The sequence below is a fragment of the Uloborus diversus genome, chromosome 5 (assembly GCF_026930045.1).
Source record: "Uloborus diversus isolate 005 chromosome 5, Udiv.v.3.1, whole genome shotgun sequence".
Taxonomy (NCBI): Eukaryota; Metazoa; Arthropoda; class Arachnida; order Araneae; family Uloboridae; genus Uloborus; species Uloborus diversus.
In genome coordinates, this window is record NC_072735.1 from 169543930 (window position 1) to 169567825 (window position 23896).

The 23896-nt window shown below is 33.0% G+C and overlaps 1 protein-coding gene across 1 annotated transcript; it reads right to left on the bottom strand.

Annotated features, from left to right (window-relative positions):
- Nucleotides 1-5305: 5305 nt before the first annotated feature.
- LOC129223275 (fatty acid hydroxylase domain-containing protein 2-like) lies at nucleotides 5306-22037 on the bottom strand. The gene is made up of 6 exons (XM_054857841.1): nucleotides 21880-22037; nucleotides 20770-20873; nucleotides 14905-15026; nucleotides 11571-11776; nucleotides 8478-8750; nucleotides 5306-5599 (listed from the first exon to the last, which is right to left on the bottom strand). The coding sequence occupies exons 1-6, from the start codon at nucleotides 22035-22037 to the stop codon at nucleotides 5446-5448; spliced, it is 1017 nt and encodes a 338-aa protein (XP_054713816.1). The 3' UTR covers nucleotides 5306-5445.
- Between the last annotated feature and the right edge of the window lie 1859 nt (nucleotides 22038-23896).

Here is a 23896-nt window from a genome sequence, read left to right on the forward strand (position 1 = left end):
ATAACAATCAATATTTTAATTGCTCTTGTTTAGTTAAATTTCTTAACCTTTTTTTTTTTTGGAAAATAATTTGTTTGTGAGGGACTGAATATAATAACATAGAATTAGACGGTGCTAACAAACTTTCTAAAAAAACATTTAAAAAAATGCTTAATTTTTCTCAGAGAATGGATGTTTTCATCTCTTTTGGCAAACTGAAAATTTTGACTGTTTTCCATAGTGGTGCAATTCATATTAGCTGGCATTTCCTATAGTATGCAATCAACAATCTTGATTTGAGGTTTTTTTTGATTAATTTGGACTTTGGAAAACTAAGCCAACAATCATTCATTTTAAAACAATATGAAAAAGATTTAAGAAAAAGGTTTTTCAACAACAATCTATATCAATTACGTTGAGTATTCAAGAGGAAAAAAATGCAAACCAGATTTAACCAATTAAGCTTTAAATTACAAGGTTATTAGTTTTGATATAAGTTAGTATAGCAAGATCTTTAAACAATCATGCGCATCATCTAACAAAGTACGATTTAATTACATCTGCAACATTTCTCTTCCAATTAAATAGATATCTATATATATTTATATAGGGTGTTCTATTTTAACCTGCAACACCTTTATTTTTGCAACCATTCGTCCCAGATGTATACTTCCAACTGCAAAAATGTTCAAAACCAGATGCAGAGTTATGGTATTGGAAGTTTAAAGCAAAAATAAAAATAAGTCAAAAAATACAAAATTTAACTTTTTATACTGGCCCCATGTCCCCTAACTTATATTTAGGGAAATAATCTCCATTAAAAAATAATTCCAACATTAAGTTTGAAATTAGTACGAACAATATTCACCAAGATATGTAACGCAGCGTTTTGTGACTTACACCACTTTTCACTCGCTGTCAATAACACCTTTTGGGGGAAATTATAGCTGTTAACAAGTGTTTAAAATTATATGTGTGCATAGAGTGCGGTTTTTCAAGTTGTTCAAGGTTTTGTAGTGTATTTTTGCGTATCACGGCCACCATTTGCATTTATTTCTGAATAGCAATGAAATATATAAATACAGTCGGACCTCCATATATCGAAGTAGTAAATTGTCGGAAAAAAATTCGATATATAGAAACGATCTTATTTTATCCTAAAAGTCTCCTAAAACATTAAAATTTAAACTAATTTACGTGTATGAAACCCAATTTCAAATTAATACGAGCATCGAATTAAATAAAAGTTAATAAGTAAAAAAAAAAAAGAAATTACATTTTTACGCCTTCAGATATACATCTTCATTCTTCAATTCAACTTGATCCGCAACATTAGGGGATTTTCGTTTTGACAATGTAATCAAAAGAAAAGTAAAAAATCAATCAACCTTATTTTTGAATGATTTTTACTGCAGCTAAAATGACTAGGAATGCTAATCAACAGACAAAAGAGAGAACTTGAAACTGATTTTACAATGCTACCGGTTACAACTAAGATTTGAAATAAACTTGAGGGAATTTAAGAACTTCAGAACGAAACAACAACCTATCTACAAATCCCTCAACCTCAGATTCCTTATGAGTTTCGTAGCAACCTTTAGTGAACATAATTTTCTCCCCTAACCTTCATTTTTCATGAGACAAACAGTCTAAATTGGAAAAAAAAAAATCTACAAATGTCTCGAAAAAAATTTGATATATAGAGATTTTTTCAATATATAGAAACAGGTTTTCTATGTAATGAACATAGAAATTTCTGGGATTTCGATATATAGAAAATTTTGATATGTAGAAGTTCGATATATGGAGGTTCGACTGTATCTTGTTTTTCTTACTTTGACGACCTGTCATTCTTCTGAAAGGGCGATAAGTTCCAACCTCATCTTCTGTATAGTCCCTCAAAACTTCAAACTGAAATATCTCCTTGAGTTTTGGTCGCACAAATGTCAAGTTTTTTGGGTCAGTTATAGTTTTCAATGGAGATTATTTCCCTAAATACATGTTGGGGGACTAAGGGCCCATATAAAAAGTTAAATTTTGTATTTCTTGACTCATTTTTATTTTTGCTTCAAACTCTCAATATCTTAACTCTGCATCTAATTTTGAACATTTTTGCAATTAGAAGTATGCATCTAGGACTAACGACTGTGAAAATAAAGATCTTGCAGGTTAAAACGGAACACCCTGTATATATATATTGCTCGTTTGGAAAAAGAGACACATGATACAAAATTTTTAATTTCTTTTTTTTTTTTTTTTGCTTAATGGGTTTCAAATGACATTATCTTCTTTGGAAAATAATGACAGATTTTTTGTTCTAATATTAACCACTGGGGAGCACAGCAAATTTACCTCTCTTACAACAAATTTCCTCAAGAACCAAACTTCAAACTTCTCTTGTAAAATTTCATTTCTTCATATTGTGGAACTCTTCTTACAAATGAGCGATGTATGGATGCCTCAATTGCCAAATTGATTAACTTCAATACTGTTTAAGGCTTTCACGGCCAGCATCAAATATGGGGAGATAACATTTCCGGGCTTATTGGCCGTGGTCTAATTGGAGTAGAAATTCCAGACGTTTCGGCTTGCTTTACTGCAGCCATCATCATGGTTTGAGTTTGGTGAGACCGATTCCTGGCTCCGGTATTTAAGCAAACTGCTGCTTTGCTGCTGGTCCTGATTGGGAGGCGTTCTCAAGCCGCTGGTGGAATAAGGTTCCAGATTGGATGAGATTCAAGCCGATGGGTGATCCTGGTACCTGATTGGATGGGATTCACAAGCCGTGGTGGCTACCGGTTTCTGATTGGATGGGACCACAGTATGTTCTAGACTGTTGTGGCGAGCGGATCTAAGAGCAGGGTGCCATGTTTTTGGTAAATTGAAATTCTCCTCTTTTCTGTTGAAATTAAAGAGGTGTTTGAAAATTTCTATAGCTTCGCGATGAAGACGGGCAAAGTAATGAGATGTTGTAGCCAAGATTTCTGTGTCTTTAAATTTGATGTTGTGGACTCCTTCTTGTTGGCTGTGTTCGGCTACGGTTGACTTATCATAGTTTCCTAAATGGCAATGACGAACATGCTCAGAAAGGCGTGTCTTGATGCTGCGCTTCGTAGTTCCGACATAAACTGATCCACAGGAGCACACTGTGGTCCCATCCAATCAGAAACCGGTAGCCACCACGGCTTGTGAATCCCATCCAATCAGGTACCAGGATCACCCAGCGGCTTGAATCTCATCCAATCTGGAACCTTATTCCACCAGCGGCTTGAGAACGCCTCCCAATCAGGACCAACAGCCCAGCAGCAGTTTGCTTAAATACCGGAGCCAGGAATCAGTCTCACCAAACTCAAACCACTGATGATGGCTGCAGCAAAGCAAGCCGAAATGTCTGGAATTTCTACTCCAATTAGACCACGGCCAATAAGCCCGGAAATGTTATCTCCCCAATTAACTTCACTTTGAAAAAAATTCCTCATTTCTGCTTTAATTGTGCTTTATCAATGCTTAGCATGTGAATTTATATTAAAGTTTTGGTTCAGTACATTTCTGACCATGTGATGGCCGAAAATGTAATACGAGGGCCTATTTACTCCTATGGATATAACACCATCTTCTTCAAAACTATTCTCTACGTTTTGTTTTATGGAGTTAGACAATTTGGCAAGTGAGGCATCCATATCCTGATCACAATCAAAGTTAATTAAAATGTATACATATGAAATAAATTTTAAAATGAAACACATATTCCTTAAAATAATAACTAACATTAAAGATTGTGTTGAATATGTTCAGTGAAGAAATAAAGTAATGATGTATAGAGGAAGAAGGATTTTGTGTCAATGTTGCAATGACATGACATGAAATCATATCAAAATAAAATGTTGTTGTGCATACATACATGCAATACACGTTACATTTGTATTAATTGCACATTTAACAAAAATTAAAGCATTTCAGCACACATTGCCAAATCAACTGGCTTTCACTGCTTCAGAGTCTTAGAAGATTAGGTCATATGCTTTAGCATTTATTCCTTTTTTAAACACACGCCTTTTCAAACTAATGGATTTCTAAAGCTCTGAAGCAGTTGAATACACCAAAATAAAACTATGTGTCAGGTTTTTCATTTTTACAAACAAGCACACATTAAAACCACATGCAGGTAACATAGCATTTAAGTATGGCATACGTGTTTACTCAACTGTTTATTCTCAGTTACAGTAAACAAGATTGTTAGCAGGAACATTTCACACATAACAACAGCATACAAGTGGGACACAAATTTGACATTTGCACCAATTAAAAACTTAAATAAAAGAAAAAAATACACAAACATATTAAAACCAAAGCAATTAGCCAATAACTGCATTAAAAAAAATCCAAACTATGCAGTGGACTTACACAGTGGAACCCCAATTTTACATATTCTGTGGGACTAGTGATCAGAAATGAAAATTTAAGCCTTTCCTATAAATTCGACAATTTTGAAATAGAAGAAATTTAGTCTACTTACTTTCTGCTCATAGATACAATTTCATTCAGAGCATGTTTTGTACTACAGTGAAACCTGTGTAAGTTGACCACCTGCAGTGTACTACTTTAGTGGTCAACTTAAACAGGTGGTCATTTTACAGAGGTTGATTTATATGATAACGGCTAATACCCTGCCTGAAAAAAGCGATCAACTTAGACAGGTGGTCAACTTACAAGGGTGGTCAACTTCACAGGTTTTACTGCTGATTTTTTTTAACAAATTTGCTTCTTAGTTCACACACGCAAATAAACTTTTGTGCTTTGGCGATAGAAACAAGAAGACAAAACAGAAATAATGCCAGAATGGCTTCAAACAGCCAAGAAGCATTTATCGTGAAAATAATACGATACTGTGGAAAAAGTTTACAAGTCTTGTAAAGGAAATTTGATCTAATCTGTTTTAAGAAAAACATATTAAGCAGATTCTCTGAAAAAGCATAATGTAAAATCTGGAATATTTTAACATACCGGTATAGCAATTTTCACAGATCAACAGAAAATTACTTTGAAAGCGAGATAAAGTATGAAACAGACAGTACAAAACCAAGGTCCCACTGCATATCATGATTATTTTTTGATTAGAAAGTTCAATAATCACTAAGCAATTGAGTCTCAATAAAATATCACGATACTGTGAATGGCATTGGAAACAAATACTAAACTACAGTAACATGTTCTATTTAGTTTGACAACGGCTACGTTCTTCAAAAACTAAACTATAGTGAAAATACTTTTCCAGTTTTTAAAGCTACAGACCAATAACAAGGAGTGAATTTCTAGTTTCTTAGTGTGATATGAAGAAGTGCATTATTGTGACAAAATAAAGCAGTTAAGGCAAGGATTGACATAAAAACGGTACACATTTATGCATTAACTTCAGGCACATTTATAATAATCTCCACACGCAAGATCTTGATTCTGCAGACGAGTTTACTTCTTCTTGGGATCGTCTGGGTAAAGCTGCTTTAGTGGCACCAAGCTGAGCAGCATGATATGGCGCTGATACATCTTGCTGTTGCGAAACATGGAATCGGTGCCATGCAAGCGGTCCAAAACACCCAAGACGCCAAAGTTTTGGTTGAATCTATAGGAAAGATACGTTAAATAATACTTTGATTACCTGAAAAGATATTTCTGGCAATTTACTGTTTGTTTTACATTCATTAGATTTTTTGCATAAACACAGAAAAAATTAATTTTACTTTCTTTCAGAGGTGAAAACCTCATTTCATTCTTACGATTTCAAAAGGGAAAAATGGATATTACATATTCAAATAATAATAATAATAATAAATTGAGTTTAAAGAAAGAAAAACATAAAAAGATTGATTTCATTACATTCCTAATCAGAAACTTGGAATAAAACATCTTTCTTCTTATTATTTTTTTTTTCAAATACAAAACAAAGATTAATTCCTTGTATTGAAATCATAACACTATTGATTTGTGACATTTTCAGAAGTTTCCAAAAAGTATTTTGTCAATTAAAGAGTCCTATTTTTTTTTTCCATTTTTTTATTCGGAAATAAGAGGCCAATTAAGCTGTCTAATGCAAGTTTTGATCCATAATTTAGGATTTTTTTTAAAAAAATGTTACCAAAATTATTAAGAAAATTGACAAAAGAAAAAACAAGTTAAAACCTCTTTTTTTACAACACTGCAGTGAAAACTTCCTGTGAATCAAAAAAATTCATAATGATAATGAAAAGTATAGGGTCTGGTGGGGTAAAGTGGTCATAAAATCGTAGGTTTGCAACTTAGGTGGATAATAAAAACAATAAATTCTTTAAACACTTCAACTTTTTTTGTTGTTATTTTACATTGCATTATTAAAGAACACAGTACAGTGCATTTCAGGAAAAAAATATTGAATTTAAGTAGTTTTATAACATTTTCATTTCCCTTTGTATTTATGACCACTTTACCCCATGGGATGGGGGAAAGTGGTCATAGCATGGGGTAAAGTGGTCATAGTTTAAAAAAACTGCAAACCGTTACAAATAACCCTAATTTTTGTATATTTCGGTTATTTTTATAGTTACAAGTATATGTACGAGTATATACGGGTATACACGAGCCTACTATACGTGTCGTGTAGACATGAGTAAACATGTTCATATATGAATAGATACATGTATACATCAGATGCATGCACATGCCTACTCAGTATATACGTGTATACACGAGTGTATACACGTATATACTCACGCATGTATACGTGATTACCTATAGGAGTGTATACGTGTCTACACGAGTATATACGTATCACGTGTATATACGAGTAAAGCGTAGAAAAGAACATCATATGCGTGTTTTGCGCTTGTATCTCGAGTATATGCGTGCATACCTGAGTATATACGTGTACAGTCGACGTATATACGCATATATAAGTGTACATACATACTTATACGAGTATACACGAGTTAATTCGTGGATATATCCAGTGCGTGTTTGTACGTGTCTACTCACGTAAATATGTATGAAAGCACGAGTATATTCGTATGTTTACGTGTAAACACGATTATATACCTGTTAGACGTATATACGTGCATTTACGTGTATACACCAGTACATGTATCCACGTATATCCAAGAGTATATCCGCTAATATACATGTATGCTTACAGAATGAATTCAAGATTTTTTGCAAAATCTAAGTGGTGTGAAAGGGGAGGATAAGAAGCAAAGAAACACAAGGAACTTATGGTCGCTGACGCGCTACATGCACAAAAGGTCAGAAACTGACGTTAGCAAAACAGGTCACGAATTTGTTACACAAAGATGATTTTACCCGACATTTTAGTTTTTAAGACATATTTAGAGCAGTTGTTAAAAGTTACGGCAAGTAGTAGTTCTAATACACGCATCGCAACGAAGGTGCAGCGACTGATGAAAGTTTTTCAAAAGTATCGTAATTGCAACAGAGTGATTGCGATGCATGTATTACAGCTGCCGGCCGCAAATTTCATCAATAACTTTAAAATTTTCTTAAAACCTAAAATGTTGTGTAAAATTGTCTTTGTGTAATAAATTTGTGACATGTTTTGCATCCATCAGTTTCTGGCTTTGTGTGCATGTAGCGCGTCAGCCTTGAGTTTGATTCTGGATGTTTCTTATGATTCTTGCTTCTTATCCTCCCGTGTAACACCTTTTAATAATTTGACCAAGAGTTTAGACTCACCCTGTATACATGTATATCATATGCTTGTATGCAAGTGTCTACTCGAGTACGTACGCGTATATACGTGTCTCCCTGAGTATGTAATTGTTCGTATATATACGTGCATATAAGCGTGAATATACGTGTATAGTCGAGTATATATCTGTATAGATAAAAAATATTTGCAGGTACCCAAATACGTGTTTACTGGTGCATTTATGTGAATACGTATACATACGTGCCTACACGAGTAAATGCGTATACATACGCATATACTCGTATATTTAACCCTGTTTATTGTAAAAACAATACATATTAAGTGAAATTAATATTTATTTTATATCTGCTTTATACTTAAAGATTTAGTGACTTTAGAAGAACAATATTCGTTAAGCCTAATATTATGACCACTTTACCCCATCTTACTTAAATTGTTCTAACAAATTATTCAAAATAGATTCAGCTAACTGCTAATGAGTAAGAGTTCTTGAGACATTTAGGAAGTTTCCTGTGCAGTCAATCTGTTCATAATTCTAACAAACAAAATTTCCCAAGGAAGTTAAAAAAGGTGTTTAGATTTTAAGAATTTTCATATTTATACAAAATATTTTTTTTCACCAAATAAAATTTCACCAGTTGTAAAATTTTGTATTCAAAATATAGTTTATAAATGCACTACCCTAAAATAAAATTTTCACATTTATTCGAACATTAATTTCCAAGCTATAGCCATTTATTTGAATTATGACCACTTTACCCCATTGACCACTTTCCCCCACCAGACCCTACATCATCATTCTTACTTCAAGTGATGAAAATCATGAGCTTCGGGTGATGGGAAAAATGGGAAGTGAAAACCAGAGTGAGCATTGAGGGTTGACAAAATGGCAATAGCAAACCACAGCCAAGATGTTGCAGTATGACTTCCAAGAAGCAATGGTCCCAGAAGGGGTGGCAATAAATTCGAGAAAATATGTTCCACCGGATGACAGTATACGGCTGTGATTGCAATAGGCGAGGTCCATTCATGGTGTCGCTTGTGAATATACTTGTAGATGCGTGGATGGTGTAGAAGTCTGGGGGAGAAAAGGAAATTTTTCTTATCTATCCAAAAGTGAAAATTTGAGATAGAACAAATATACAGGGTATCTGCTACATTTCAAGTTTTGAAATCCATGACTTTCAATCGTAACTTTCCATGACTCACGGGATATAATTTTTCCAGAAGAAACATTGATTTTTCACAAGAAAATCTAAATCTGTGTTTTGTGAAAATTAAATTGTAACCATCTGATTTATGCTTTGAACATATTTTTATAAAAATTCAAATTAAAGAGAAATGTTAGCTAGCTCAGCTACTATTACAGCTAAAAGGCAATTTATGCAACAATGACTCATTATACGCATGAAATAAATAGAGTTTCAAGTTAATTACTTAGCTACCAAAACTAAGGACATGCATAATGTATTTCTAAGTATATTATATACTTAGAAATACATTGGAGAATGATCCAGTCACAGCCCTTGCATTTACTAGGAGGAGTTCCTTGCATTTTTGAACAAATATTACAAAAATGCTTTAATCACATTTTTTTCTCCTCCTGTGCCCTATTCTGCCGTGCTAAGCACAGATGTGGTATCTGCAGTTGAGCTCAAAATGAGAAATTGATGATTAAAGTTTTACAACTCGTTTCTTTGATTTATGACTTAATTAAATGCTCAACTTGCGGTAGTTGTTTCGTAAATAACTTATCTAACTAACGTAAGAGAGTATTTTTGTAAAAATCTTAAATTAAAATTAATAAATGTAGTTACGACAAATTTTCTTTTCAAAACCTTTTCATATATAAGTTATTTTCACCATAAGTGAAAATTACTAGGCATTTTTAGAGGTATCTGCACAGATACGACAAAAATAGCTTAGTAAAACATGCTTAATGTATCATTAAATAATACTGAAAACATCTGCTTTCTTTGGACTTAGCTTTTTCACTTTATTTTATTAATACAAATCTAACAGAAGCTACCCTCTGAAAGATACCATTTTCAAAACTCCGGACAGTTAAAACTGTAATCCATAACAATATTCTGTTTTTTATATTCAAAGAATGTGTTTTTTATAATGTTTTATTTTCTAGATTCATTTTTACCGAGAATGAAGATAATTTTGACAGCAGACAATACTTAAATAAAAATATTACTGGCCATAGAATGAAATGCTTTTTTTTTTTTTTTTTTGCATGAAAGAATTAGATATGAATATTTTACATGCATTTCATTTTTAGAATTTGCACTTTAAATAAACATTTAAATAGAAAAAGCTGAATGTTTACTTTAACATTATGCAAAGTTGTATTAGTTTTTATTATCAACCTGTATCAATTATTCAACGGTAAACTAATTTTAATATTCTGTGTTACAATAAACTGCTACATTATTAAATATGCTGCTTTACTAAGGTATAAAAGTCGTATGTACAAACTACTAAGGAAAGAAGTGGTAACTGCGCAGATACAACTATAAAGGCTTAGTATTTGTCACTTACGTTCAAATTGCCTTAGCAAACTCCGCAAACTGTGCAGTTACGACTTTTTTCATAAAGCTTTTTTTAATATTTCGCGTTCACAAATCGCCAAAAAACTTGACATTTAGTTAAATTAATTTACTAACGGCCACCTGGTGACAATAACTCAATTTTGATAAAATGTGCAGATACCACATCTGTGCTTAGCACGGCAGTATTCTGGCGTGCTAAGAACAAAAGTCGTATCTACACATTATCAAAATTGAGTTACGGCCAGCAGGTGGTTCTTTATCACATGTTTCACCTAATTACAATGTTTTATGGTCAATGGGAAATATTTTAAAAATATTTCTGAAAAAGTAGCATCTGAAACAAATACATGGAGGCTAAAATTTTAGACAGTGATTTCTCATTTCAAACTCGGCAGCAGATACCACTTTTGCGCTTAGCACGGCAGTATTGCTGTTGTACTTCATAGCATTCTTCATTTGAAGAGCACCCTTTATTCCAGAGGAGTTTCAGAAAACTGTTGCCCCTCCCTCCCTCAATAATATTATAAGTTACATGAACATAAAGAAATTTAAGTCAGTAGGAGCACAAGCCAAATATTACGGTAATAAAACAAATGTAAGTTTAAAAAGATGAAAATTCTAATTTATAATAAGTAGTTTTAAACTTATTTGGGAAAGGGCCGGAGTCCCTTCGGTCCCCCCCTTAAATATGTCCCTGCTAAGTAGAAACCATTTTGGATACCCAAGAACAAATTAAGGTAAATTAATCAAAAAACTTTTGTTAAAAGCAACATATTTTTACAATACTTGCAAAAGTATTAAGATCATTCAGATAGAGAAGTGCCAATCTAATTTTACAATTTATTAATCACACAGTGATTGCTTGGCATTTATTTTCAGTTGGAGAAAATAAGTGAGAATTTTACTTTTCTGGTTTATCAAAGCTCTCATAATTTTTTCAAAAAAGTGCACAAATTCTAGGATTCTTCAGCAAAAAAGCAGAGATTTGCAGGGTAATTATGTTAAATTTCATTACTTTTGGATAACTTGTCAATTTAGAACAGTAAAAGCAACCTGTGTGATCAAAAACCAGTTTCAAATGCAAAAAACCATAACACTGATGTTATACACAGGACATATATGGTCATATATTCATATATGACCAGGGCTTAACTTTCATGGGAGATCACAGGAGTTTAGCTCTACACTTACTTTAGGGCGTCTACACTTTGTTCGGTTAGAAATAAAACACTGTGTATGACTATGAAAAAACTATGCATTCACAACTGGCCCGTCACCTAACTATTCAGCTAGCGACTACCAAACTATGGAAAGAAAAAAAAAATCTGTCAATCACTAACCTGTGGGAATAATAGAAGCCTGCTTCTTCCATGAGCACACAAAGAATAAGCTCGAAAAGGACCCACTGGAATGTGGGCAAAGTTCGGCCAGAATCGTATCCTCTCCAGACCATGAGGTAATAAGCTAAAATGCCAAAGGGGATTCCAACAAGAATTTGGTTGATTAGAACTTGACGCACTACTCCCAAAACCTGGGGCAGAGACACCTGATAGAAGCAAAAAGTTAAATAATTATGAGCAGATGTATACTGTTTTCAACCCATCAATAAAGTTAAAAAATATTTATGAATTGAAAAGTACACACCAGTAGGAAAAACATGTCCTACTTAAATTAGATAACCACAGCACTGTATATGTCACACTAGCCAAAATGTGGAAGATAAAAAAATTCTTCAGATACCCCCCCCCCCCCCATTGAAGCATCACCTGCATTAGCTTCGAAAATAAATCAGTGTACATGCATTTAGTTTTATCAATGAAGTAATTCACACAACTGAAATATTGACATCCTTTGAAAATATTAATAATGCAATTAAATACAGTTAGTAACTTATATATATATATATATATATATATATATATATATATATATATATATATATATATATATATATATATATATATATATTGAGAACTTTTGATAATGTGTAAAACAATGATCAAACAGATATTTCAACTGAAGTTTAAAGGAGTTTTTTGTAAGTCTGAGACATAAATATGCAACTTTTCTCCTTGACAATTGTTTTCTTAACCATACAGCCAACACAAAGGTACAATTATTTACATTTACAGCTGGATTAACATTATAAGTGCCACAAGACACTCTAGAGACTTTACTTGACATTATAACTATTTCTGCACAAATTTTGTGCACAATTCAACACATATTCCAAGACTATTTACAAATTGCTAACCAGTTTATAGGGTATTCCATACAAACCACCAAAATTTTTGTTTTTCACAGACAACATAGACATTTGAGAAAAATGACACAACCTGTATAAAGTACAAATTAAGTATTAAAATAGAGTTAAAATGGTTTAATACTTTATTTGTACTTTATACAAGTTGTTTCGTTTTACTCATTCCATAGTACAAAGTTTTCAACTGCTTTTTTTACAACATAGACATTCCTTAGCAGGAAACGGATACTCTATGAAAATTCAACAAACAACCCTGTAGAGTAATATACAATCTCTCGGAATGGGACTATTCGGCGCGGCCGTTTTGGCGCGATCCATTTCAATACGACCTGTTCGAAAATCAAAATTGTCTGCATACAAATGTGCCAAACATTGTTTCAAAATTCGAGACATCTTTTGTTTTTTAAGCTTTGTAAAAAAGTTTTATGAAGTAATATTTTTAATGATGTATTTTGTTTTCTTATTTATTATTAGTTGATAAAATATAAGTTTAAAAACATCTTCATAATTTTTCGAAGTAGATCAGTTAGGAGACAGCATTAACATTTTTCTATGAAATTTAAATTTAAAACTCATTAAATTTAAATTGAATTTTTTTCGTTGCTGATCATTAATTTGTGAACTTGCTTAAATATATTTTCTGTAAAAAATTAAAAACTGTCAACAAATAATAAGATGAATTTTTTATATTTGTTATTGGAAAAAGTTAACGTGTTGAGAAATCACCTGTAACCCTGCTCTCTATAAAGTTTTAAGTTGTGTAGCGTGCTTTGAACACAGGATAGACAAGAAAAAAAAACTTATAAGACTACAAGATACAAATGATACTTATTATGTAAAGATTATTATTATATATTACTTTTAAGTTTCACAAAAACTAATATAATGAATAAAAAATATTTTAAACTTTTTTTTAATTAAAATAAAATATTTTATGTCTTTTTAGTTCCTGTAACTGTTCTGTAGCACTAAACTGTCGACTAACTATTTGGTAACAAAAAAAAGCAATAATAAATAATAATAATAATAATAAAACTTTAAAAAATATTAATTTGCAATAATTTAAAATCGATTACAGAAAAATACTAGTGTTTAGAACTAACTTTCAAAAATAAGAGCACTTTATCTCAAACCATATGTCGTGTGTGGGGGTGTTGTGTGCTTTTTCCAACTACTTTATAGCTGTAATCTCATATATTCAAAGCTAACTGTAACGTGACCAGCCTGTTTGCCTGAGAAATATGAATTTTGAAGAAAATTTGAGGTAAAATGATCCATGACTCAGGTCGCAAATTTGAAAATTTTGAAACTTGACCCCCCTTACAAAAAATTCTGGATCCGCCCCTGGGTTTGCATAGTTAAGTGGAGCTTTTTGGTTAGTTTGAAAAGTGTTTTCACGTGAAGAAGACTTATGAAATTATTTCCAATAGCTGCTACAACAAAGAAATAATCACCACAGAAACACAAAACGGCTCAGCATTGATTTAAAAAAAAAAAAAAAAAAAATTGACAATAAGGTAGGACTGGTACTGGCATTATTTGCTAATTTTGCAAGATATTTTTTTATGTTGTCACAGTAAAACATACGTTTATCACATATGCCCCCTCTCCCCCCCCACTGTAATTTTTAAAATAAATTTTAACAAGCATCTAGAGCGCCAAATTCATACTTCTTCCAAAAATCTTTTTTCTTCTGTGAACTAAAATTTCTAAAATTCACAAAGTTCAGAATGCAAAAATCTGGCGCCGAAACGGTCAGCGCTGAAACAGTCAGCGCCGAATCGGCCGCGCCGAAACGGTCGCGCCGAATCGTAACAAACCCACAATCTCTATGGGGTTGCCAGCCACTTTAAACTAAAAAAGCGGACACTTATAAACCAAATCACAGTAAAATTCCTCTAATGCAGACACTAACGGGACAATTTTTTTCGCCCACAATGGAGGGGTGTCTGCAGGACAGGGGTTTAATACTTTTATTTGCATTGGAACTGGGGCATTTAAAATTGTCTGCATAAGAGGGATGTCCGTTAAAAAGGGTTTTACTGTAATTAAAATCAGGTAATTTTTAGGAACAGAAAATGAACAGCAAAGGAAAATATACTAAACGTAAAGGGTGGTATATTTTAAAGGGTCAAGATAAGACAAATCTAAATTTTCGAACCAAAACTTTTTCAATACAAAATATGCTCACTTCCTTTTTGAATACCTTTTTTAATGAGCTAGGACCAAACTCAAATACAAGCAGTTACGTTAGAAACTTCTTTTACTAATTTAAAATAATAGTAATCAAATCTCTTTTAAATATAACAAGTAACATGATACAATACAAACAATAAGTTTTTTTTTTTTTTTTCAAATCCTAGATGGCTGACTTTACAATTAAAAAAAAACAACAAAAGAACATTGCTCACAGGGTATGATGTGTTATCTTGAATTTTGTATCGCAGGGCAAATGCTGGTTTTCCGGTTAAGTCGAGTACTGTGTAGCATAAGCCGACACACCAGTATACCAGAAAAGTCACTAAAAATGTACCTGGAAAAAAATTACACAATTTAATATGAATAGTCTCAAGTAAAGGAGAGTTTGAGGAGACATTATCTAGTTATTTAAAATTATTGTAAAGAAAGATGTTGATGGGCTAATTTTCCCACAAAAAAAGGAAAAAAAGAGAAGAGAATTACAGTAAAATCCAATTATAGGATTAAAATTAGCAATTAAAATAATTTAATTGCTAATTTAAATTAATAATTTAAATCCCAATTAGCAATCAGGAACATGTATTTTCGCAGAAAAAAGCAAATACAAATGACTCCCCCCCCCCGCGAAAAATTGTAAATTTAAACTTGTTTTTTATTTATTTATTTTTTGTGCTTTCTTCACAGTAGATACACTTGTTCTTTATTGACGATTATTAAGTTCTGTTGTACAAAAATACAAAACATTTTTACTGTACTGTATATATCTTCATGTTTGAAGAAAGTATTATTCAACAGTACAGCCAAGTTTTTGAGGAAGAACAAGTTTACATTATTTGACCCTTATTTTAGCCTTTTTGTGGTTTATCTGCGGTTTTTATTATCCGTGGTACTTGTGCCACGCAATTCTGCGGATAATTGAGAGTTTACCATACAAAATTTATCTTAACACTTTCACTACCGATCTTACACCAGCACAAAGGAACTAAATAGTTATATATTTTCTAAAAAATTTAAAATCAAATATATCCCTTGCTCACCCTCTCGACAAATTGGCAAAGTATCAGCAGCAAATGTGTTAAGTTTTTCAAACACCAAGCTGAGTTTGAAAGGAGCAAAAGTAACAACTTTGATAGGACTAAAGGCATCAGAATAGTTTAAAAGTAGCAGCAGGGATTTGCAGTGACACAAGTTTTAATAATAAGTAGGAGTTCTCAAACTCCTACTTATTATGAAAGGAACGTATCATTTGAAAAAGGGTAAATTTTTCAAAGCTATTCTTGCATGCCTTAGCTATGGCTTAAGGGCGGTAACTTACTGCTTATTACCTAAGGTTTATTTATTACCTTTGGTTAATTTAATTCAGAAATTGAATCGCAATATTGCACGTGGATTCTCACTGGTGTGCTAAGTTAATTTTAGCTACTAGTTTGTAGGACTCGACCGATGTATTGGCCTGGCCGATGCATCGCCGCCGATGGTTCAACAATTTAGCCATCGTCATCGGCGGCCGATGCCAACTTGCAGGAAACATCAGCCCATCGGCCTTAAAAAACATCGAAAAGCCGATGGAATTGGCCGATGTTTTTGAAAAAAAAAAAAGGACCTTTGTTGCTTTACTTTTTAATACCAAACAAAGGAAGTTATTGTTTTTATATAAAATTGTTTACTTAAATTTCAGTATGAATTTCTATTTTAGTCACCCCTGGAAGAGTTTTTAATACTGCATTCAGGTACCAAACAAGTTACTTATTGCGTTGTTTCTTGCGACTGGATGTACATATGTATCTCTTATAAGTCATAACTCAAAAATGGTAAGCTGGAGAAGGCTAAATTTTCGCATGTAGGGTATGCCTACGTTCCAGTTGTGCACTTCCCTTTTTGTTTTCGATCAGGTGTTCTAAAAAGCCTCTTAGCTCATTTTTTGTGGTTATTAATTATTTATTTCAATGCAAAACTAATATAGCGTCTCAGACTGACGGTCATTTGGTGATATATTGCCGAATTGGAGACCATGGAAACAAATATGAGTTGGCGAAACCGGTTTTGTTTCATTTTGTTAGATTCCCGTTGAACCGACGGTATAATTTTTAATTTTTCGATATTTGTAATATGATTCACAGTAATGCAGTCTTTTCTGTATCGCTTCGGCGGAGCTACAAGTTTGGGGTCCATCGAAATACATGTTGGGGCTCTATTTCTCTATCACAGAAGTTGTAAAACATTTATCATTTGCATTTTTGTAACTCCTACGGTGCCCCTATGGTTATGGGGCCTCTCGCGCAATTGCAACATTTGCTATATTTTAAATCCGCCACTGCACGTCAAAACAAACTCGGGTGCAAGTTTTAAAAGGGTTTTTCTGCTCAATGTTTATGATTATTTTGAACTCTATTTTTTACGACTTTTTTTTGTATTTCCGAGAACACTTGCGTGCACCTTCTCCCACTCCCTCAATTTTGAAATAACTCTAGTTGTACTTCTCAGTTGTTTAAAACTAACACCATTCATAAAATTAGAAATATATATATATATTTTTCAAGCTTTATCTATTGTTTAGGAAGAGTTTAGAACATCAATGTAAGAAATCGATTAAAGACGTTTTGAATGGTGACAAAATTCGGAAATAAAAGGGACTTTTGAATTTTTTCTTCGGAAGTGCTGAAGTAGATTCAGAAACCCTTCCGAGGCGTTGGTGGTAGCGGTTCTGTGCTAAAAAAATGAGGCCGAAGTTAGGGCCGAAGTTTAATGTTGTGCGTTACTCCAAAATCAGAGGGTGACCCCCCTTGCCCAACCTCGTCGTTTCAAGCATTTCTTAAATATTTAGCGATTATTTATTTTGGTCAAGAAATGTCATTTTGCGTTGTATTTCTCATACTTGTTTCACCTATATTTCGTAATGCGCCATCTTTTTTGCATCATTAATAGCGATCGATTTTTTTTTTCTGTTGTAAGCAACAATTTTTATGTATTTACATGAAATCAATAAAAAGGTTATTTTTATTTTCATCATAGTTTAAATAATATCTTATAGAACATTTTCAAGGATTTTCTATTATGCAATTTTTTAAATTTCAGAAAATTATTGTTAAATTGAAAAATTAAATTTGAACTTATTTGTAGTGCTTTATAAAAGATTTAACAATCAAATTGTTCAATATTACTTGTGCAAACATCAGATTAACTAGTATATGTATTCAGTTATTAACTTGGTGTAAATAATGAGTTTGTTTATTGTAGCTGCATTTTGAGATCCTCGCTCTTTTCATGGCTATTCCTTTTTTCCGAAAAATTTAAGTCATTGTTATAGCTTTTATGAAAACTGCAAACTTTTCTATTCATAAATTTGAAATAAGTATAAAAATATTCCTATTACAATTTAATATTGCAATTTATCTCTTCCCTTTTTTGTTTAATTTGATGTTTAAAAAATGTATACGTGCAATATTTCCCCTTTATTTGCGTAATTTGTTGGCGGTTTCATAGTTTTATTCTTAATTTCTTTGTTCTTGAATGATTAAAGAACATAATTTAATGTTTTTTAACTATGTTTAGTGTAACTAAATCCAGACATTATTACAATATTACTGAAATCTTAGTTATATGCTCAATTGTAAAAAAACAAATCAATTGGTTACGAAACAGTCTCTTTGTTTTTCTTCCTTTTTCTTTCTTCTTTTTTTTCTTGGCTGTTGTTCTTTGTCTGCCATCATACAACAGTCAAAAAAGGGGAAGCATAACTATACCCTATACAGATTGTACGTAGTACAATCCAAAAGTTCAGGGGACAAGCTATATAAAACCTTACCCAGAATAGTTCACATTACCGAAGCACATCCACATTCAAAAGATCACCTTGAGGGACTATGTACTTCTGTCAATGTTCATATACCTTTTGGAAACACTCCTAAAAGCCATTTTTCGCTACCTTCTGTGATGCAGCTTTATCTTCTCCTGACGGAAGAAAGCGGAGTCCATGCAAATGTTTCTTTGCTGGGAACAAGCAAAAGTAACACGGAGCTAAGTCGGACGAAACGTTATGTTATTTGTTTGTCATATTAAGAGTATTGACCAATCGAACCGTGCATCCTCAACATGAAAGTTGCCTTTTTCCCCACGATGAAGTTAAAGCAGCAGCGCAAGAGGCCTTACAGGAGGTTGCGATAAATGTCTTCCAGGAGTCCTTCTGAAAGCTATACGAACGTTGGCAGGAAGTGCACAGTTGTTCAAGGTGACTATTTTGTAGATAGATGTATTTCGGTAATGTGAACTATTCAGGGTAAGGTTTTATACAACTTGTCATCGAACTTTTAGATCATACTACGTACGTATGAGTTGACAACTTACTATTTCATAACGTTTTTGAGTGACGCAAGTTTACGCGCATGAAGAACATGTAAACACAAGAGTTGCATCACAAGAGAACTTGCGATAATTAACTAAGGATGCGTTCAAAATGGATATTTCGGTCATCTATATGTTCTTAGGTACATATGCATGTACAGATGTGCCGAATAAAATTTGTGAAGTTTAAATTGGGTAATCGTAAAATAGAAATTTAGGTCGAAATCTGATTTTTTCTGTGATTACAATTCCTTATTTGTAGAAAGGAAGTAAAGTGAAATGAATTAATGGTGATCCTTTAAATCTCTGACAATCTTATCAATTTATTTCTGTTAGATTTTTTTTTTTTGCCATCGGCCATCGGCAATCGGCCATTTGGAGGAAAACAATCGGCAACCGGCCGTCTTTGAACAATCGGCCAACAATCGGCATCTGCCCATCGGCCAAAAAATGCCATCGGTCGAGCCCTACTAGTTTGATGGTAATCTCAGCTTCAGAGAGAACATCTACCTTCAGTTGTTCACTATTCCAGATTGACGAGTCAATAATGAGGATGAAACTGCCGCGCCTGGATAGCATAATTGTGCTGTCGGTATATTGCATGTAGTTCTGTTTTTGTTCCGGCTTAAGCAGTAGCGGATTTTAGGGGGGGGGGCACAGGGGGAACGTGCCCCCCAAAAAGGATTAATTAATTTCACTATTTTATTTATTACTTTTTAACTGACCTTTCCTTTGCACTTTTTTTACGTAGCTAATTAAAAAGAACACAAAACACACACACACACACACACACATACACAGCATATTTTGAATAAAAGCATTTTTGTTTGCTAAAGAAGTATTACTGGAGTCAGAGGCCCAGAGTTGCAGAATACATTTAACTCATTGGCTTCAAATTCATTCATTATCGCGATTCGCCCATTAATTCTTCTTTGATGGAATCAATAAAATTAACATTTTTTTTTAAATGTGTAGGCGCACCTAAAAGAGTTATTTTGATCTAGGAACTTATTTGCAAAATAATAAATTTCTTTTTCAGCTAATAAAAAATGCAAAATGAAAGAAATCATGTGGTAGTTTCTTAGAAAAACCATGATTTTTAATAGAAACGGGATGCCAGTATCAAAATATGTTATCTCAACTGTATCATGGCTTTAAGAACAAATCAGCAATTGTTTTGAAATTCACACAGAAATAATTTCTAAATTCTTCAGTGAAACTTATATATGTTATGAAGTTATGATTAAATTAATTTTAAAAAACTCAAGAGAGGTATGGGTTATTTAATAACCTTGCCCTCGTGTTATAATCATTATGACAATGTTCCTAGGTAAAGTCGCTCATTGTCTAGCATCTTGGTGACATTATATTGGGTTAAGTATTTAAATGGCTTGAAAAGTTAAAAATGTATTCTGCCCACATTCAAAGTATATTAGTGCATAATATTCATGTACTCAGAAGTAGATTCATTGACCTTAAGGAATCCTGAAAAAAAAATAATAATAAATAAATAAAAAAACACGAACATTTAAAAATAAAGTCGTCAAAACTTTGTTATGAAACATCGAGGGGGGGGGAGGGGGTATACAATTTCCTGCGCCCCCTCCAAAAGATTTTTCTGTATCCGCCCCTGGGCTTAAGGGTGGTCATTTACTGATTAATACAAGCAACATTTCACATGCAGAACACAGGATTCAAAACACTTCAGGATAATTTAAGAAGAGTTATGTACTCACCCCAAACTCCCATTATATATTTATCACTTCCAAATAGCCGGTGTATTTTATTCCACTGGCTCTGCCAAAAGTCTCCAGATGCACCCCAAAAGTGCTGAAGATGCCTAGAAAATATTCATTTAATATTTAATACAATCCACAAATTTTGAACAGAACCTTTTTGGCTCTGAAATTGCTCTGTAGGCAAGAATTGCCTACAAAAAAAAAAAAAAAAAAAAAAAAAAAAGACAATTTCTGTAAAAATAAATATGCCAAAAAAGGAGAAAAAATGTGAACTAATAAAATTTAGAAGCACTGATGCTCTATATCTTTAAAAACAAGCACAAGTATTGAAATTGAAATGAGCAGGTACTTTCGAATGCACACATAATTTAACTTCACATACTTTAAATAGGCCATCACCATGGTTTTTCTTTTTCTGTTTTCCAAATAAACCAAGAAAAAAAGCTATTTTGCATTGATAAAAAAAATGTATACAATTTGAGTGGTTTAAAATCATAATCTTAAAGCTTTATCAAACTCATGCTAGCTTAAAGATGTTTAAAAAAAAAAAAAAACAGATTTAGCTTGAATAATGGTCATTTAACACTTTGTCAAGCCAAAACTGCCATTGAATAGCAAGATAATATAGCACACACCACGTATGGACACATTCTCGGGATATATGCATTGCCCAATAATTGTCAATTAATATCAATATGTAACATTGATTATCTTCAAAATATGTAGATAAATTGATGAAAAAAGTTCACTGCTTGCTTTCACAGGATAGGAAACAAATTCACCCTATGCTATAGTCTCAAAGAAGAAATATTTGCTCCTCTATGTTACTTATCTAATTAGACTAATAGTTACCAAGAAAAAGGAGGGGGGGGGGGATTTTTCTAGCAACAGAGTCGAGTGTGTCCCATGTAATCTAGTGGTCAGAACAACTATATCTCATAAAAAAACATGCTCCATCTCCAGCACGGAAAGATCTCGCTTCTCCTGTGGTTCGCGGGCAACATGGGGTAATCCTAAGAAGGTTTCATGTTCAAAGATAGGGAGCTGGGGAGAAAAATACAAGTTATACCTGCAATTTTTCTAAAACCTCAAAGGGGCAAATCTTACCATGTCAAAGTATTACTGAAGGCAATGAAAATCACCAATGCAGAGCTCAAAATAAACAGAGCACTCTTGAGAGATGAAATCAAGTTGCGCCTCGAATTTTGGATTTCTTCAACGGTAGGCGGGGGAGTAGTACAACATACGGGCTCGTCTTGAGCCATCTTCTTATTTTATTTTGCTATCTATAAAAAGAGAAATAAAATAAAAAAGCTGCCAAACACATACAGCAAAACCTGTAAAGTTGACCACCTGTCTAAGTTGACCACTATTTTCAGGCACAGAATTAGATCTATACCATATATTTCAACCTCTATAAGTTGACTATCTGCTTAACTTGACCACGAAAGTAGTGCACCACAAGTGGTCAACTTACACAGGTTTCACTGTATCTTAAAAAATAAGCACAAGTATTGAAATTGAAATGAGCAGCACTTTTGAATGCACACATAATTTAACTTCACATACTCTAAATAGGCCATCACCATAGTTTTTCTTTTTATGTTTTCCAAATAAACCAAAAAGAAAAGTTATTTTGCATTAATAAACAAAATACAGTAAAACCTGTAAAGTTGACCACCTGTCTAAGTTGACCGTTATTTTCAGGCACAGAATTAGATCTATATCATATATTTCAACCTCTATAAGTTGACCACCTGCTTAACTTGACCACGAAAGTAATGCACCGCAAGTAGTCACCTTACACAGGTTTCCCTGTAACTTCGATTTAAAGATTTTCTCAATTTAAAGATTCATTTCACTGGTTCGGATTTGACTGCATTGAATGTTTGTGCTCCTTGATTTAACAATAACTTTTTCCAGTTCCTTGACAATCTTTAAATCGGGATTATATACTCTCTATTCAATATTGAAGGCAATCTTCAACTGCTCAGTTACAGATGGAAATTTTGCCTTTATTTTAGGCTCATTAGCAATAGCTATAGCTGTAACCCAACTGCATGAAAATAACTTCAAATAAGTGAATAATATATCTTTCACTGATAGATAAAACACTTTAGCACACCAGTGTGTGTTCCCTGAACTTAATTTCTTCACCTCAAAAAAAAAAAAAAAGGCAAAAGCTATGGTTTCATAGCGGTAATTTGCAGCTTTATACAATTTAAATACTTATTATAGCTGAAAATGGACACATGTTTTTTTTTTACAGGGGCAGATACAGACTACCATTTTAGGGCAGGGCTTGATCTTCACATGGAAGAATACAGAACTTGGGTGCAAAAAATTTTTGAACTTGCTTAACTGTCGATAAACAGCATGAAATCAGCCAGGAATAAGGCACATAGTATTGCATAAACGTAACTTATTAATTTCATAAAAAATGAAAGGAAGTAGTATTTCAAATTTTAACTTTAAAAAAAAATAAATGCACTGAATATATTACTGAAATCCTTACACTTTATTCATACAGAATTTGAACACAGTGAGGGTGGATTGATAACATTGTCCATGGTGTAGAGCAGGGGTTCTCAAAGTGGGTGCCAGGGCACCCTGGTGTGCCGCAGAGAGAGGCAAGGGGTGCTGTGAAATGTCCACATTATCAATACATAGCAGTGATATGCCAGGGTGCCATGATAAAATTAAAATTCTTCAAAGGGAGCCTCAAATCGAAAAAGTTTGAGAACCTCTGGTGTAGGGGATGGCATTCATGACCCTCCCTTGTAGCCGCCTATGCATATAATAATATGCAATCAATGATGTTTGTAAAACGATGAATTACTGGCACAAACTGACTGGTTTGTGATTCCAAGTTCAAGGCATTTTTATATTGAAACAAGGGTTCTTGTAAATTCAATGCAATATATTTTATAATCAATGCTTTGCAGTTGCATCATAAATAGTTTTTCCTCTTACTTCCCTAAATATTTACACAATGACTAGAAGTATGGCTGTAAATTTCTCCTAAAACTAATTTGACTTTTATGGTTGAAGAATCTACTTTCACAGAAACATTTCTAACATAAAATCCTCTAGAGCAGAGGTTCTCAACCTATCAGGTTTGATG

What these genes read in the sequence shown, in the direction of transcription:
- LOC129223275 (XM_054857841.1), bottom strand. Translation starts at nt 22,037, where the DNA reads ATGGCTCAAGACGAGCCCGTATGTTGTACTACTCCCCCGCCTACCGTT. An exon ending in TTCAGTAATACTTTGACATG is followed by an intron (nt 20,874 to 21,879) that starts GTAAGATTTGCC and finishes AATATTTTCTAG; the next exon opens with GCATCTTCAGCACTTTTGGG. An exon ending in ATATATAATGGGAGTTTGGG is followed by an intron (nt 15,027 to 20,769) that starts GTGAGTACATAA and finishes ATTTTTTTCCAG; the next exon opens with GTACATTTTTAGTGACTTTT.